This window comes from Rousettus aegyptiacus, unplaced genomic scaffold (assembly GCF_014176215.1).
Source record: "Rousettus aegyptiacus isolate mRouAeg1 unplaced genomic scaffold, mRouAeg1.p scaffold_m13_p_4, whole genome shotgun sequence".
In the NCBI taxonomy this organism is placed as follows: Eukaryota; Metazoa; Chordata; class Mammalia; order Chiroptera; family Pteropodidae; genus Rousettus; species Rousettus aegyptiacus.
In genome coordinates, this window is record NW_023416307.1 from 149,244,088 (window position 1) to 149,261,312 (window position 17,225).

The 17,225-nt window shown below is 53.5% G+C and overlaps 1 protein-coding gene across 5 annotated transcripts in view; it reads left to right on the forward strand.

Moving 5' to 3' along the window:
- TTC21A (tetratricopeptide repeat domain 21A) overlaps positions 1–16,141 on the forward strand; it is a 31,468-nt gene extending 15,327 nt beyond the window's left edge. The window contains exons 12-30 of one of the 5 annotated variants that reach the window (XM_016124026.2): positions 218–347; positions 2,233–2,390; positions 2,624–2,839; positions 6,315–6,553; positions 7,417–7,489; positions 7,583–7,693; positions 8,047–8,185; positions 8,401–8,504; positions 9,690–9,878; positions 10,816–10,926; positions 11,648–11,729; positions 12,556–12,706; positions 12,923–13,084; positions 13,233–13,413; positions 13,514–13,738; positions 14,064–14,184; positions 14,331–14,581; positions 14,982–15,066; positions 15,168–16,141. In XM_016124026.2, coding sequence (XP_015979512.2) covers positions 218–347; positions 2,233–2,390; positions 2,624–2,839; positions 6,315–6,553; positions 7,417–7,489; positions 7,583–7,693; positions 8,047–8,185; positions 8,401–8,504; positions 9,690–9,878; positions 10,816–10,926; positions 11,648–11,729; positions 12,556–12,706; positions 12,923–13,084; positions 13,233–13,413; positions 13,514–13,738; positions 14,064–14,184; positions 14,331–14,581; positions 14,982–15,066; positions 15,168–15,289 — 2,850 coding nt within the window. In that variant the 3' untranslated portion in view covers positions 15,290–16,141. Of the gene's footprint in view, positions 1–217; positions 348–2,232; positions 2,391–2,623; positions 2,840–6,314; positions 6,554–7,416; positions 7,490–7,582; positions 7,694–8,046; positions 8,186–8,400; positions 8,505–9,689; positions 9,879–10,815; positions 10,927–11,647; positions 11,730–12,555; positions 12,707–12,922; positions 13,085–13,232; positions 13,414–13,513; positions 13,739–14,063; positions 14,185–14,330; positions 14,582–14,981; positions 15,092–15,167 lie in introns of those variants that run through there. The other 4 variants (XM_016124031.2, XM_016124030.2, XM_016124028.2 and 1 more) reach the window with 4 other exon arrangements.
- Positions 16,142–17,225: the final 1,084 nt, after the last annotated feature.

Consider the following 17,225-nt stretch of genomic DNA (forward strand, 5'->3'; position numbering starts at 1 on the left):
CATCTGCCAGACACCGTGCTAGGTACCGGGGACAGAACCGTGAACAAAACAAAGTCCCCATTGTCTGGAGCTTATGCTCTAGCACTAGATAGTCCAGAGTGGATAATAAATACGTGTAGAATAAAGTAAATTCCTTCACCGAGAGAATGTTCTCCGAGAACTCCAGGAGTCTCTTAGAGCAGGGGACCCGCACAGCCAGACCCCCGTGTCCCTACAGCCCCGGTCGCCAGGCCAGATCGTGTCTCCGCTTCTTAAACAAGTTGCTGTGATCTTGAATCCTGTGGTGAAAGCAGCACCAGCTCTGATCGACGCCCTGTACGTCATGGCTCAGGTCAAGTATCTCTCAGGTGAGCCCGTGGGTCCTGGAGGCCAGGTGGGGCCTCGCGTCCTCCCGCATACGTTTATCTATTCAGACACCCGGTGGGTCTTCTGCCCCTGGGTTAGTGTCCGTGGGCTTCCTGCCTGGGATACTTTACACACACGTGCGCATACACACATGCATACACACACACACACACACACACACACGTGCATGCACACACTCACTCAACCAACCTGCCTGTTCCTTCCAATCCCCAGAAACCTTCCTGACCTCCCTCGCCAGCAGGGGTCTCTCCCCCTCCAGGGCCTTTTGCTGATTACTTGGTCTGTGGCAGGTGCTGGCCACTGCACCCCATTACGTCATTAAGTGGAGGCGCTGCTCTGACACGAGGTACAGGAGTATTCGGAATAGGCAGAAATTCCCTCGTGGAGTTAGTATCCTGTAAGGATGTAACCACGAAGGATATTGCACTGTTTTTCAGGACACCATACTGCTATGCAGAAAACTCACGCGGGCCGGGGGGTGTGGGGGTGTAGCCAGGCACGCCTGTGCTGAGGTGAGACTCAGTGCCATCAGACTATCAGAGCGTCGGCGTGGCCGGAATGGCATCCTTCTCCCATCTCAAGGCCAGATCCTGGAGACAGAGGGAAAGAGGGCGAGAACCCTCACGAGTGCCCTCTCGTTCTCTCTCCCCCCCGTGGCCTTTCACCCACCCAGTCTGCTTAAAAGCCAAGCTGCTCTCCGGTGCTCCGGGGGCTTCCAAAGGCTCCAGGATGCCATGGCATGTGTCGGTCCTCCGGTGCCGCGCTGCATGGGTTGCAGTCTGCGGAGGTCTCCCCCCATCTCCATCCTCGGTCCTCCCAGTACTTATCTGAGCACCAGGTGTATCCACAGCTTCAGGGTCTCCTTGGTACACGGCAAAGGCAGGAGTACCCCCCAGAGATTTAGGGCCAAAGTAAGGTCTCTAGCTGCTTGGGTTGCCATGGTGACATCCTCACATTTCTGCCACACACAGGATAGGAACAGGGAGTTAGGGACCCAGAAACAGGTGCTTTCCACCCACCAGGTTGCTACGTGGGGGGATCTGGCTGTCGAGGGACCTGACTGCCCCCTGGCCTGTTTTGCTTCCCAACCTCTGGTGACCCTGAGCTTGTGTTTTCAATTTTTGTTTTTCTCGGAGCAGGAGCTGTTGAGGGACCTAGATGCAGAGGGAGGACAGTCTCCCCCCTGCCAGCTCATTGCACCCTACCCCTGGCTGCCACTGCCTCCCGCTAAGGGCCAGCCTGGCTGCAGGGCAGCCTCTCAGCCCCACAGTGCCAGGTATTTTGAGCTCAGCCTCAGGAGCTGGAGGGCCCTGCATTTAAATGCTGACTTTGTCCCTTCTAAGGTCCATGACTTACCTCAGTGGAGTCCCAGTCCTATATCTAAAAGATAAGGATAATAGTACCAACCTCGTGGGACTGGGCGAAGAGTAAACCAGCCTTGCCAAACTGCTTCGCATGTGTTGGGCTTAGAGCAGGTGCATCATAAGTTGTGACAATTATAGTTGCTGTTATTATTAGCTTTTCTTCTCCTCTTAGGTGTGGGAATTGAGACTTAAATGTTCCCCGGAGCTTCCAGATGGAGCAGTGAAATGACTTAGGCATCTCCTTGAGGGTCACAGGGAGAAGGGGGTGTTAAACTGAAGTCCGAGTTTCCTAGCTTTTGTCTCAGTCAAAGGAAAAACTGTGTAGTTCTCATTTTAGGGGGAGGCCTCCCAGCGAAGCCAAACAGAACTGAGTAAAATGCCCACCCAACTTGGGTATTTATTTCTGGGTAATGGAACATGAAAAATTCATTCTGCCTTTACACCTTGGGTCCCTGGAGTCCCTGAGGATCCCTGGATGTAGAGATTTTTTTGTTATTTCTAGGAGAGTTAGAGAATGCCCAGAGCACCCTGCAGCGTTGCCTGGAGCTGGACCCCACCTCCGTGGATGCCCACCTCCTCATGTCCCAGATCTACCTGGCTCAGGGCAACTTTTCCATGTGCTCCCACTGCTTAGAGCTGGGCGTCAGTCACAACTTCCAGGTGGGGGTCTCCTGGGTCCTGTCACCCACTCAGTATCCCAAAGCCCACCTAGCTGTAGCCCCCACTTGCCTTGGGAGAGACGCCCTGAGAGCTACCCGCATCCCTCAGACCCCTCTGCGGGCCCGAAGGCAGGGGCAGGCTCAGTGGGCTCCTGGGGCTTCGTCCACTCGGGGCGCCGGGAGCAGCAGCAGCGGTGGTGACCTGGAGCCCCACACTCTGCTACGCCCGCCTAGGTCCGAGACCACCCCCTCTACCACTTCATCAAGGCCAGGGCCCTCAACAAGGCCGGGGACTATTCAGAAGCCATAAAAACCCTGAAAATGATCATAAAATTACCAGCTATAAAGATGGAAGAAGGCAAGAAGGCCCGCGGGCCCTCTGTGCGACCCAGCGAGCGGGTGTCCATCCTACTGGAACTGGTAGATGCCCTCCGGATGAATGGGGAGCTGGTAAGAAAGGCCGTGCTCCCTTCCCTTGGGACTGGGTCATGTTGGAAGTCCAGGGTAGGGCCTGGGAAGCAGCCTTTTGATTCGGTCCGATGTTTGCTTATGCTATGACTTGACCCTTTATTCATTTGGGAACAAATCTCTCTCCTGCCTAAGAGCCTTCAGGGGTTCCCACTGCCCTCAAGCTTAAGTCCAAACCCGAGTGGGACCTGCATGATCTGTCCCCTGCCTACATCACTGCCCCCATGAGGATCTCAGGGAGGCGGAGCACAGGCCCATGGGAGCCCCTACAGGTGGTGGTGCAGATTGGGTGGTGAACCACTTCCGGTGGATGCCAGTGATACCGTAATCTTTATGAACTATGTCCCCTTGGAGTTTTGTAGTGTGCAACCTGCTCAACTGTATGAGGCGGCCCTGAAGCCTTGGAAAGCCTCGCTGGGCAAAGGCAGGAAGCGCCTGGGCATTTTTTTTGCTGGGGCTCAGGAGTAATGGGGGACACAGAAGCAAGGGCGAGGCCTGGCGGTAGTGGGAGCTGGGCTCCACGTGCTCCCTCGGCCTCCCTGGCCTCACCTGTTCACCAGGAAGGGGTGTGTCGGCCGAGCTCCAGGCTCATCTCCATGATCTACCAGTACTGGGCATCCTGCCTCCTCCTATGATGACCCTGCAATAGGCAAGGAACCAGCCCATGAGACCTTTTCTCCTTAAAGTTAAAATCGCCTTCTGGGCAAAGATGGGGATGTGGAAGCCTCTTTACAGTACTTCCCTCCTTTAAATCTGCTAAAAGGAACAAAAGAATTTTAAGCAGAGAAAGGATCTTCATCTGTAACAAAATTAGGGAACAACTGCCTCTATGCATAGTTGGCTCAATCAGCCATGTATTCAGCTATCAATTGAGGACCTGCTGTATGCCACGCACTGTGGTGGGAGCTGGGGATGAAGGAGAACAGGCCACAGGCCCCTGTCCTTTCTGAAGTTACCGTGGGTGGGAGAGAAGAAGCAAGGTGTAGTGAATGGGGGGCCTGAGGTTCTGGCATGTGCTTGAAACTTTCTGAACCGGGGATGTGGTCAAGCCACAGGAAAAGCAGAGACACTCCTGGAAGAACTCACTTCCAGCCCACGGAAGGGCAGGGCTACTGAACAAGAACTCCCTTCTGAAATGCCCGTGGTTTTCTCTGTCCCAGAATCCCTAGTAGGAGAGGTGAGCCAGAGGAAAGTAAGGAGGGAAATAACCTGATAACAGTTTTGTACCTTGCTCAGTTCAGATAACAGATCTGCGAGCTGTGGCCTTCACTGTGAGCCACGGGGTTCCATCCTGACCCTAGGGCTAGGCCAATGGGAGAAAGCCAAGGTGAGATCTGTCCCCAGGGCAGCTGTGCTAGGGGACTCTCTTTTCCCAGCCTAGTTTGTGAGAAAAGGACAGAGTTAGTTTCAGCTGTTTGCATTAGGGGCTGAGCAATGATCGGGAGTGTGACATGGAACCCTAGAGGTCATGGAAGGAAGGAAGGAAGGAAGGAAGGAAGGAAGGAAGGAAGGAAGGAAGGAAGGAAGGAAGGAAGGAAGGAAGGAAGGAAGGAAGGAAGGAAAGGGAGTGAGGGCAAAATAATAGTCAAAAGACAAGATTGCACTTAGAATTTTCATTACACATGAAAAATACAAAGAAAAATTTTTTCAAAAAACATTTCCACTCTCAATGAAAAGAAAAAGAACATCGAGTCTTGTAAAATGAGCTCAAAGTAGAACACAAGAGGTCAACAAAGGGGTCCTAGTAAGTTAGGGAAAGATGAAAAGTCAGCTGACAGAGTTAAGGAAAGTAACCACAGAAAACAATGATACCATTATCAAATCATAATCCCGTGAGAAAGTGGGGTAGCCCTCGCTGAAGCTCTGTGACTGCGAGAAAGGGTTGAGAAAACCAGGAAAATGACTGAAGCAACGTGAGAGGATGAGGAATAAGAAAGACCAGAAAGACCGACAGCAGACCTCCAACAAAGGCGTGATCGATGTCCTGAAGCAGAGGGAACCAAGCGAACAGAGGAGCCGCTGAAGACGCGGTAGGAGGACGGTTCCCCCCGGGAGGACGTGGTCACGGCTCAGGAGGGCACTGCGTGCTGGAGAAACAGCGGGACAATATTAAGACCAAGAAATAGTCTAATAGTAACATCCTAATGAAGTTAACGGGAACCAAGGATAAGCAATGTTAAGTGAAGGTTTCTATAAACATCTGGGTAGAGAGCATCTTAGCCACTAGGAGAAAAAAATCAAATTGGCCTCAGGACTTTTACTCAATACTCAATTTAGGAAGACAATAGAACAGTATTTATAAAGTGTCAAGGGGAGAAGGATATACCCCAGTTGTCTTTCATGTATGAATACAACAAAGGACGCTCTAAAAAATAGACTAACTCAAGAATTATGGTGTTAATTAAACTTTGCAGAAAAATCTACTTGTAGATATCATCCAGACAACCAAAACATGAAATAAAATGTTTTATAAGTGGGAAAAAATTTGAGATATAGAGGGCAGAATTGAGTCCAGTTAAACATTGAACTAATCTCAATAAATCTAAACATAATTACATTGAAATAACTACAGTAATTTTGACTCCTAGCCAGTATAATTGCTAAGTTCTTGAAATAAAAGTTACTGAAGTCAAAATAACAATAATATCCCATGGAAAAAAATCCAGGGAGAGAGACAAGAAGTGAAGGTAGGGGTACTATAAACATGCTATCTTTTTCCATCTCTGTAGAGGAGAGTACAAAATAAAAGTTTACACAGAAAATATTTCTTGATAGCTGATTATTAATAGAATGAAAAAGACACTATTGCCACTACGTTAATCAAAAGTTAGGAAGAAAAGGAGCAATGTCGAAGACAGAAATAAAGCAGACCACTAGCAACATATAAAAAAGAAAACGAAATAAATTGACAAAAAGCCCAAGAGCACATGTCTGTGATAATAAAATTGTAAATGAAATAAATGTACCGATTAAATGAAAAAACATTCATGGTGATTTAAACAACGGAACCCCTACTGCCTACACTCCAAAAACCAAAGGGACCAGAACAAAAGTTAAAAGTTGGTACAAACGTACCAAGCAAACAAAAAGGAATCAGAGGTTGAGGAAGAAGTATCTAGGAAGTCTGAATTCAAGGCAGAAAGCTCCAAAATGGGCAAAGAGAATAACTGTTAAAATAATCATGGGTACAAATATAATGAAGATATAATTCAAATAGACCTGTATGTACCCAACGCCGTAAAATTAAAACATCCTTGACAAAGGCAGGATTGTACAAGATGTGTCCATAGGTCCCCCACAGGAAGACTGTGAGGTGCTGAGGAGCAAGCAGGTTCCTCGGGCCAGGAGCGAGAAGGGGAATTGCTTTAAGTTTCCTAAAAGAGGTTTTTAAGTGTTGCCATTTGCTGCCACCCACCTTGGCAGCAGACGGAGGGTCCATTGGGTTCTCGCGTCTTAGCACGAGGCCACCAAGGTCATGCAGGATGCCATCAACGAGTTCAGCGGCACGCCGGAGGAGATCCGCATCACCATCGCCAACGTGGACTTGGCCCTGAGCAAGGGGAACGTGGACATGGCGCTGAACATGCTCAGGAACGTCACGCCCAGGCAGCCCTGCTACATCGAAGCCAAGGAGAAGATGGCCAGCATCTACCTGCACACCCACAGGGACGTCCGCCTCTACGTCGGCTGCTACCGGTAAGCCCCAGGCCGCGCGCCGACAGCCTGGTCTCCGGTGCTGCTTCACAGAGGGTTTTCTCCAGCTTGTATTTCTTCATCCTGCATCTCCGGATTGCGTCCACAGAGTGTGTTTGACGAAAAAAACTGAAAGTTCCCGTAGGTCAGGACTTTAGCACGAAAGATCAGCCAGGCGGCTGGTTTGTCGCGGAGCTCTGCAGACTCTGCACTGAGTTGGTCGTAAGCCCTGCTTGCCCCCCACTCCTATGGCTCACGTTCTGGGGGGCAACCGTGGGAATACACTTCCGCTCTGGCCCCTGGCTCTGCCTGTCCTTGAGGAAATGCCCGGTGACTTGGAGGTGACCAGGGTGAGGGGAGAGAGGACGGAGAGTGGGTTTAAGCCCCAAGCCACTGTCTGTAACACCATCGGACGGTTAGAACCTTTCCTGTCACTCTCCTCGGGCGAAACTCCAGCCAGACAGTTCAGGAGGGAGGGGAGTGCCGGGCGGCGAGTAGGGGAGGCTATCCCAACAGCAGTGGGAGACCAGTAAACAGTGGGGCGACGTGGTCAGAGTAGAGTTCTAGAGAGGGCGGTGTGGCTGCCTCATGGAGAGGGCTCTGGACGGTCAAGAGTGGAGGCCAGAGGCATGGGTGGCGGCGCTCCAGCCACGGTCCAGATGACAGATGAGGAGAGCCTGACTGAGGCAGCCACTGCAGTGCCTCGCGCACGGGGGAGGGGGGGAGGGTTTCAATGAGTATTAGATGATGAATGAACGATTGACTGACTGACTGTCGGCCAGATTTAATGAGAAAGAAAGAAGGTGGTGGATTCAGGAATACGAAGGATGCCGAGGTCTGAGATAAGCATTTGGTTACTCTCGCAGGGAGCTCTGTGAACATCTGCCTGGCCCCCACACCAGCCTGCTATTGGGTGATGCTTTCATGAATATTCAGGAGGTGAGCGAAAGCCTCATGGCCTTGCCAGTGTCCCCCCAAATTCACTCCTCCAGCGGGAGAGAAGAGAGAGACCCCTGATAATTTCCCCACCAGCCTGAGAAGGCCCTGGAGGTGTATGATGAGGCCTATAGAAAGAACCCACATGACGCCTCCCTGGTCAGCAGGATTGGACAAGCTTATGTGAAGACCCACCAGTATGCCAAGGTCAGACTGGGCTGGGTGGGAAGAGGTGAAGAGGGCCAGCCCCGCAGGGAAAACGGAGGAGGGTACATGGGTGAGAACAGTCTGGATGGGAGGAGAGTGGCTGAGTTTCCCCTCTAGCTCCCTGCTGAATGGGGTGTGAGGGGGGGAACTGGGAAGTTCTCTACCTAACCCCCCCCCCCACCTCCATACCTGCTCAGGCTGAGGCTTGAGCCCTTCCAGCTGGGCGGGCCTTTTCATCTTGGGCTTCCGTGTTCTGGAGAGGGCCACAGGTGTGGTGGCTGCTGAAGGAACACAGCGCGAGGCGCTCAGGTGTAGCACCGGACCTGATGCCAATATTTCCTGTTTGCACTAAGGCGATTAATTATTACGAGGCTGCCCAGAAGATCAGCGGACAGGACTTTCTGCGCTGCGATCTGGCCGAACTGCTCCTGAAGTTAAAGAAGTTCAGCAAAGCAGAAAAGGTTTTGAAGCAGGCTCTGGAACACGACTTTGGTGAGGCAGCGTTCCAGCTCACTCCCCTAGCACGTGGGGTGGGCACGCTGCCTTCCGCCCCCACCTCCCTCCGCTCCCGCCCCCACCCCACTTTCTTTTCTTGCAGGATGGTGCGGGAGACAGGCAGAAACTTAAACCCTGAACCCAGGCCCGCCTTCCCCCATCCCTGGATTTCCAGGGGCTAGAGAACACTAATTTGAGTTCCCGTTTTGCAGTCAAAGAAATCCCATCCATGATGAATGACGTCAAGTGCTTGCTTTTGCTGGCAAAGGTTTACAAGAGCCATAAAAAAGAAGATGTGCTGGAAACTTTGAACAAGGTAATTGACAAGTAGACTCAAGCTCTTTATCTGCCATTTTCTGATGGGAGCTGAAGAAGCAAGCCTAGCACTGCAGGTCTAGAAGCCTCCAGGCCTGGTCCTCGTAAGTTCACTTCTGAACCCCTCCAGCCTTGCTCACTCGTTCAGGGTGCACCAAAGTGCTCTAAGCCTGGCTGGGCCGGGCCGGACAAGGCAGGGAGTCAGACAGTGCCTTTGTCCTCGAGGAGACTGGTGGTGATGATAACAGACAATGTGCAGAGCTCTATGCTGGGTTCTATACTAGGCTTTTTGCTTTCTTATTTAATTCTCACAGTAGCCCTTTGAGAAAAGCACTGTGGCATTGCTATTTAACAGAGAAGGCTCCAAGACGTTAAGAAATGTGCCCAAACTCACACCGCAAGTAAATGATAGAGCTGAGATTTGAACCAGGTCTGGCCTGTCCCAACCCATATTCCTTCCCCACTGGGCTGCCCCAGATAAGACAACTCCTGGCCATTTCTGCCATGCTTTCCTCTCTCTTTCTATCCAAGAGTGTGGCCCAGCACCTGTTTCTGGGGTGCGTTCTGTGGTCGTAGAGGGAAAGCGAACTCTCTGACTGCTTGATTTTATCCCCTTGTTTCCCACGGGGTTCCCATTCCTGTTTGGCCCTCGGGGAGTTGAGTGCTGATTTGTGCCCTCTTCCTGAAACCCAACCCTGGCATCATCATTTCCTCTCGCCCCAAAGCGCTCTGGTTACTCACTTGGTCATTGTATGTCATGGACATGTACGGAGGCTGCCTCCAATTCCCAGCAGGGCAATATTCAGAACACACGTATCCATCAAAACACAGCCTGCAACTGAATGCCTACTGTGTGCTTGCTCTAGCCTGTAGGACATCCGAAGCAAATGAGACACAGTAAGTGCCCAGGTACGATGGAAACAGGTAAACAAGCCAGGGACAATAGAATGTTTTGTTTCAGTGCCTTCGCTTCTGCTCCTGCCCCAGAGCAGTGCCAACTTTCCTCCTGAGGACTCAGCCAGTGGCCTTGCCTGTCCAGAGTGACCCAGATGTGCTCAAGGGTACTTGAAACGCCCTTTCTAACACTGCAGGCTCTGAAACGAGAGAAGGGACTGTCTTTGAATTGGCCTGAGGTCTGGCACATCAGGCTCTGGGTTTCTGACCCTGAGTTTCCCGGTTTCCCAAGGCCATGGACCTCCAGTCTCGGATACTGAAGCGCGTTCCACTGGAGCAACCAGAAATGATCCCCTCCCAGAAGGACATGGCAGCCTCCATCTGCGTCCGGTTTGGGGAGCACTACCTGGCAGAGAAAGATTATGCCAAGGCGGTGCGGTCTTACAAGGATGCTCTCTCCTACTCACCCACTGACAATAAGGTGGGATCCTCAAAGCCAGAGCCTGCTCCTTCTCTTGGGGCACGATGCCCTGCAGGGTAGAGGCCAGTTCCTTCTCTGTGCCTCCCTGAGGAGCTCAGGTGTAAGGGGCATGGAGTGCCTGGTGTGGGGGGCTGATTCCAGGACGAGTGATCCCAAGGGCCTCCTTTCCCCTTGGAGCAAAACTGAAAACCCCCACTCTGGACAGCCATTCGTGGAGGGTAGAGTGGGGAGGACGTAACTGAAAGTCGTGTTAGCCTGGTGTCTTCGGGTCCCCTTGGGGGTGGGGAGACAATGAGAGTGTGGCTGCCATGGGCTCTTTGGGCACGAAGCCCGGGCACAGCTTCCGGGACAGTTAGAGCTGGGAAGGAGGTACGGCTTCAGACAGCCAGTGGTGGCTGGAGCTCCAGCTAAGGTCGCAGATGAAGGGCTTAATGACAGACCCATTCATTCATTCACCGTGCACTCACTTAACAGATTTCCAGTAGGTGCCAGGTGCTATGCTGGGCCCCGCAGACACAGTGGGGCAAGGCGTGGCGCTGCCCCTAGACCGCCCTTGGCAAGTGGTATAGACAAGTACACGTGCAGCTCTAATACCCTGCGATCCATGCCTGCTTTGGCTCAGGGCATTATGGGAACTCAGAAGGAGCGTTCCCGTCCCAGAGTCTGGGGCACAGAGGGCTTCCCAGAGGAGGTGAGGTTAGAGCCAAAACTGAAGCGTGGGTATGAGTTAACCAGCCCCCCGCTTTCAGAGGGTAGTCAGTAAAACTCACGGTGTGACCGGAGTATTGGGTGGGAGACGGGGAGGGCTGTTATTCCAGGGGATCCGAGACATGTTTTGCAGGGCTAATGGAAATGGGGTATGAAAGAACAAGGCATCGGTCCCTGAGTTTCCTCATGACGTTCATCGGTTGGTTTATTATATCTGGTCTTGTTCCAGGTGGTGCTGGAACTGGCACAGCTCTACTTGCTCCAGGGGCACCTGGACTTGTGTGAGCAGCACTGTGCCATCCTGCTACAGACAGAGAAGAACCATGAGACCGCTTCCGTGGTAAGAGCCCCGCCATCCGCACCCTGGACCTCTTCTCTGCCCTCCCCAGGTCCCTGTGACCACATGCAGGCTGCTTCCTAACCCCGTAACCTCAGATGCCTGGCTGCCCCAGGCCGGAGGAGCTCTCCGGGCAGAGGAGACCCAGGGGGGACCCGCCAGCCTTCAGAAAGGAGGGGGCTGGCAGCAGAGGGCAGCATCCACCTCCTGGGCCAGTCTCGGGAGGCAGATGAAGTTGATTCACTCCAGGGGAAACCACACCCACTGTCCGGTGAAGGCAAGGGTGGGATGGGTTCCTGGGGCTTGGGGAAGTGTGTGGGAAAAGCCCCCCACCCAGTCCTACTTCTCCCTATCACCAGACCACCTCTAAGGCCACCCCGGCAGAGGAAGGGAGCCCTCATTCTACTTCTACTGCCTGGAGCAGGCAGTCCTCAGACGTGGGTGAAGGGGCTGGCTCTGCTAGTGTCAAAATGTCCTCCTCGTGTCTAGCCCTGGCCTTACCGACCCACTTCCATCCTCATCCGAGAGCTCCCTCCTCTTCCTCCGGGCAGGCCCCAATCTCTGGCTCCTCCTGTGGCAGCTTCTCCCAGCACCCAGCGAGGCTACCTGGGAAGCCTGGGAAGCCTCTCTCACGCTTCCTCCCTGCCCCCTCCCCCCTCAGTTTCCCTCTACACTCATGCAAGCTGCGGTCAGGAATTCTAGAGTATTATGTGTTTTCTGATAGATAATGGCTGACCTGATGTTTAGAAAACAGGATTACGAAGCTGCCATCAATCTCTACCACCAAGTCCTGGAGAAAATGCCAGGTAAGCTACCTGCACGGAGCCTGCCGACTGAGACTGCGCGGGTCAGTTCCCTAAGGGCAAGGGCTGCTCTCTCCAGGGTGGGAGAAGGGTGGGAGAAGGGTGGGTCTCCCCTCCTTCCTGGCTGGGCAGAGGAAGCCCCTTCCTCTCTGATTGTTCCCAGAGAGGCAGGAAACTGATAAAGGCCCAGTGGAACGTGCTGGTCCTTCCCGAGTCCAAGGGGCCAGTTCCTGGTCTCAGGCAGGGCTGTGCTTGGCACTGGACCCAGGACAGCCTGTCTGTCCCCAAATCACAAACACTGGGGATTGACAGAAGTTCCCTTCTGAGGTCACAGCTACTTGGAAGTGGCTAGAAATTCTCCCTTGATATGTAGCTCCATTGCCTCTCATTACAGCACAAAACCACACCTTCTGGCTGGGGAAGGCACCAGAGCCGGCAGGCCCACAGCGGCATCTGCCCAGAGGCCCGGCAGCCCACGGCTGCTAGGACCGTGGGTCCCGGAGCCAGACCGCCTAGGTCTGAATACTGGTATTCCACAAATCAGCTCTGTAACCTTTGGCAGACTACTTAATTTCTCTCTGTCTCACTTCCTCATCTGTAAAATGGGAACAATAAGAGTAACTTACTTCATCATGTGGTTAACATAAGGTGACATCCTTAATGCCAGGTGTAGCGTGTTAGCCGTGATGACCGCTTTTAAGCACCGTTGTTTTTGTTCTCTCGACACTGGAGACCAGTGGGCTGGAATGTCCCCGCGCAGCCCAGATGGCCAGTGCTTCCTGGTCCTCCCCAGCTTCTCCCAGCCTGGAGACCTCTGCTCTTATTTTAGACAATTTTCCTGTACTGAGTAAACTAATCGATCTGCTACGAAGAAGCGGCAAACTTGAAGACGCCCCTGCCTTCTTTGAATTAGCCAAGAAGATGTCCAGCCGAGTGCCTCTGGAGCCAGGGTTCAACTACTGCACAGGCATCTACCGCTGGTGAGTGGGGGTGCATGTGACGGGCAGTGGGGTGCGGAGCCTCTCTCCCTGACAGGCTTGCTGGGCCTTTGCTCAGCACCAGGGAAGCGGAAATTAAGCTTCCAGACGGAGGAGCAGGGAGACCACTGATCCAGCCTCTGCTCCGTGCAGACCCACGGAGTGGCCTCTGAGCCTCAGTTTCCCCACCTGGTTTCTGGTTTCTCTCCTCCACTCTAGGCATATAGGGCAGCCCAACGAAGCCCTGAAGTTCCTGAACAAAGCCCGCAAGGACAGCACTTGGGGCCAGAGTGCCACCTACTACATGGTGCAGATCTGTCTGAACCCAGACAACGAAATCGTGGGCGGGGAGGCATTAGAGAACCTGGTGGCTGAGAGCAAGTAAGGGCCCGACTGGCTCCCCGAGGGCAGGGGCGGGACCCTGGGGAAGGCGGGGAGAACCTGTGGCCTCTGGGTCCTGGCCAAGTGAGGGCCACGCGGGCAGGCTGGGGGCCTCCAGCTCGCCCCACACCCGAAGCTCTCCCGGCAGGAAGGAGTCGGAGCAGCACGGAGTGCGCACCGCCGAGAAGCTGCTGCGTGAGTTCTACCCGCACACGGCCCGGGGCCAGACCCAGCTGCGGCTGCTGCAGGGGCTCTGCCTGCTGGCCACCAGGGAGAAGGCGAACGTGGAGGCCGCGCTGGGCGCCTTCATCGAGATGGCTCAGGCCGAGGTGCGCTGGCCGGCGCGGCGGTGGGGGTGGGCAGGCGGGCGGGGCTGGGGGGTGAGGCCGAGGATGCCAGCGCCGCCTGCTCCCCACCCACCCCGCGCAGAAGGACAGCGTGCCCGCGCTGCTGGCCGTGGCGCAGGCCTACATGCTGCTGAAGCAGGTCCCCAAGGCGCGCACGCAGCTGAAGCGCCTGGCCAAGGCCCCATGGGCGATGGCTGAGGCCGAGGACCTGGAAAAGAGCTGGCTCCTGCTGGCCGACATCTACTGCCAGGGTGGCAAGTTCGACCTCGCCTCGGATCTGCTGCGGCGCTGCGTGCAGTACAACAAGGCGAGGGGCGCGCTGCAGTCAGGGCTGCGGGGGCGGGGGACGCCTGGCTGCGAGGGGTGCGGGATGCCGGGGAACGGAGTGAGAAGAGGCCGGGAAGAGCAGGATGGAAACTGGGAGCGCAGGGCAAGGCGAGCGGAGGCCCAGAGGGTCGAGCAGCCGGGGGAGAACAGGGAATGGGGAGGGAATAGGGAAGGGTTCATGGGTCTAGGGCATGCAGGGGTCTGTGGGGCCGGGAGGGGGACTGGGCTAGGAGGGCTGAGGGTGCCCAGGTGCTGGAACGGTTGCGGCTTCCCCTCCTAGAAGCTCTGACCCACTGTCTCTGCAGTCCTGCTGCAAGGCCTACGAGTACATGGGCTTCATCATGGAGAAGGAGCAATCCTACAAGGATGCAGCCACCAACTACGAGCTGGCCTGGAAGTACGGCCATCATGCCGACCCTGCCATCGGTAAGGCAGCCAGCCCCAGCGCATGTGGGTGCGGGAGGGAGCTGGGCAGAAGAACCACCACCCTGACCCCTGTTGTGGGACCCAGAGGGGTTCTCAGGTCGTCAGAGCGCCACCCACCCTCTATATTCTCCCTGCCTCCTGGACAGGCTTCAAACTAGCTTTCAACTACTTAAAGGACAAGAGATTCGTGGAAGCCATTGAAGTCTGCCACAACGTAAGGCACCAACATCGTCGGGGAGAGCTTGGTGTCGTAGCCTGGGATGGTGGCAGGGGGCCTCGCCTGAGGTTTCACACCCTTTCTCTCCCTGACCCAGGTCCTAGGAGAGCACCCCAACTACCCCAAAATCAGAGAAGAAATTTTGGAGAAGGCCCGAGGGTCTCTGCGGCCCTAGCTATGGTCAGTGAGAGCCAGGGTGGGTGGAAGCCTATGGACATTTCATGGAGGGGATGGGTTGCAGGTCAGTGGAGATTCGGACAATGACGTATTTATTCTCCCCCATTTCTAGATTGTGTGATTTATCCGAATCATGCCTCATCTGGTCTAAGGGGCATCTCAAAACTTTATGTTTTTAAGGCACGAGAAGCAATTTTGCTCTGGGGACAAAGGCATCAACCAGCTTAGCTTCTGCTGGGGCTCCCTGGCTACCTTCTAATGGGCCCCACTTTTCCCCCAGACTCTCTGAGGGGGAAGAGGGGAACAAAGAGGTGGTTTTAAAAAATGCCCTACAGCTATTTTAATAGTTACGTCATCCCATAACTGCCTCCCCTCTCCTGTTTGGCCCCCCTGAATCCTGCAGCTAAAGAAGCAACGCTTCTCCCTGACACGCTGTTCACTGCATCCTCCCTGGCACTGGGCCCGGACAGGAGGACCAGCTGCACAAGGTCCTCACAGCCGAGGCCCTGGGTGAGAGAGACCATCATCCTGCAGGCTGCAAGGGTCATCGGCCCACTCTATCCCATACATTCTGTCTTTTCCTCCCCAGGTCTTCGCTGGCCTCTGCTGGTCCTCACTGATTTGGGAGAAACCACATTGCCCTTTCCCGGGGCAGAGAAATACATCTCAAGAAAAATTAGTTCTCACTCCAGCTTTTGTAAAAGACACTGACTGATTCATCCTCCACAAGCCCTTTTAACACCTAAGGGGACAAAAGCAGTGGTCCTTACTTAGATGAATGATGTCAATTGTACCTGGCAAGAGGGTGATAGAGGTTACCTTTGCTGTGCTCCCAATGCCTCTCTTCCTGTTTTCCAGGATGGCAGTAAGGGGCCAGGCCAACCTCAGGGAAGGAACTCTGAACTGGGAGTCAGGAGGTCTAGAGTCTCCCTGCGTGACCTTCCCAAGACCCTTCCTTCCCCTCTCTAGGTCTCGCTGTCCCCATTTGTGGCAGGAAATTAGACTAGATCCGCGTGTTCCCCGATCATGGTACGAATCTCTGCCAATGATATTCAGCAAACGTTTCAAAGTTTAATAACTGCGTGTTTAAATATTTTTATATAATGGAGGAAAATAGCACAACAAACTCATGAATCCGTGGGCGTTGCTACATAGATTGGTTCTAAATTTTAAGCATATCGATATCATTGATATAAAGTAAAATACTTAGTATGAGTAGAATGCAGATATGGCAAAGTTTTCAAGAGAAGTTGTCTGGTGACTAAGGTTTGGGAACAGTGGACAGGTAAGGGGCCCTTTTAGAAGAGCCCGAGTTGTCCTTGGAGGCTGCCGAGCCTTGTTCTTATAACTTGCTGTGGTCACGTGCATGGCTTTTTGATACGAGTCAATGATCTGGAATGCTTTCCTCAGGTACTACCATCATCTTATAGGAAACCAGTCCCCTTTATCATCATGTGCTTTACAACTGAGTTTCTTGGGGCGGGTTGTGTTAAGAGACAGGTCTGTCTACATGGAGAATGATGCTGTAAAAGGATTGTGCATTAATCACATTTTTATTGTTGTAAAACCTAAATTGTGTTCATTTATCTTAAAAAAAAAAAAAAAAAAAAAAAAGGCCATGAAGTGGCCCTGAGGCTCAGTCTCGCCATGGGCTGTGTCCATGGGGTAGGAGCCTCTAGGTGCTTCCCGCTGGGGTACTGGAGCTGCTGGGGGCTGCCACCCAGACCCTAGATTAGTCAGAGCAGAGCCTCACGGCCCTCGGAGAGATCGTGCATGCTGAAGCAATCTGTACAGGATTACTAGGGACCAGTGAGAAGGGAGACAGGACAACCAACTGTACCAGGGCAGTCCACTCTGAGAAGCCTAAGACCTGGCTGTCCTGCCTAAGCTGGTTATAGAGACGGGCTGCCCCACCATAGGCCAGACTCCACGCCATGAATCCTCTAGAAGCCACTGATGATATGGCCATGTGGCCATGCCCATGCATGTCTGGAGGTAAGACAGAGTATCTAAAAGGTGACAGAACTGGCAAAAGGAGGGAGAAGGAGGGGGAGGAGGAGGAGGGAGAGAGGGAGAGGCTAAGACATAAAAAGAAGCCGAAACATGAACACAGTCCCAAACATGCATAGGAGGCTTGCATGTTCCAGGTACTCTTCTAAGTGCTGTGTGTTTATGCACTGAAGGAACTTAGGAGGTGAGCAGTGTCATTTGCACAGTATTGAGGACACCCAGGCACAGAGAGGGGAAGAAATTTGTGTAAATCACCTTCCAGTGAGAGCTGGAATTCAAACCTGGCATTCTTAATCAGTAAACCGAGGACATGAAATAAAGGAGCCCAACACAGACCAAGAGAGAGAATTAGAACAAGAAAAGGAGACTCGAGTCAGGTCTTTTTTGATTGCCCTGTCAGCACTTGTACAAATCATCATTCCTAAAGGGGAGGCTGACCTTGCTCCTCAAGCCTCTCGACTGAGGCTTACCAGGGCAGAGTGCTGCCTGCTCCTCTGGACTGCAGCTGAGGCTGCCGGGGACAGGTCAGACAGGTCTGGCTGGTGCAGGTGGATGAAGTTCTACAGCTTCCGTTGGTGTCCAAGCCCCCAGGGACCTCAGCAGCTCAGCCCCACACAAGGCCTCCACCCAGCCCAGC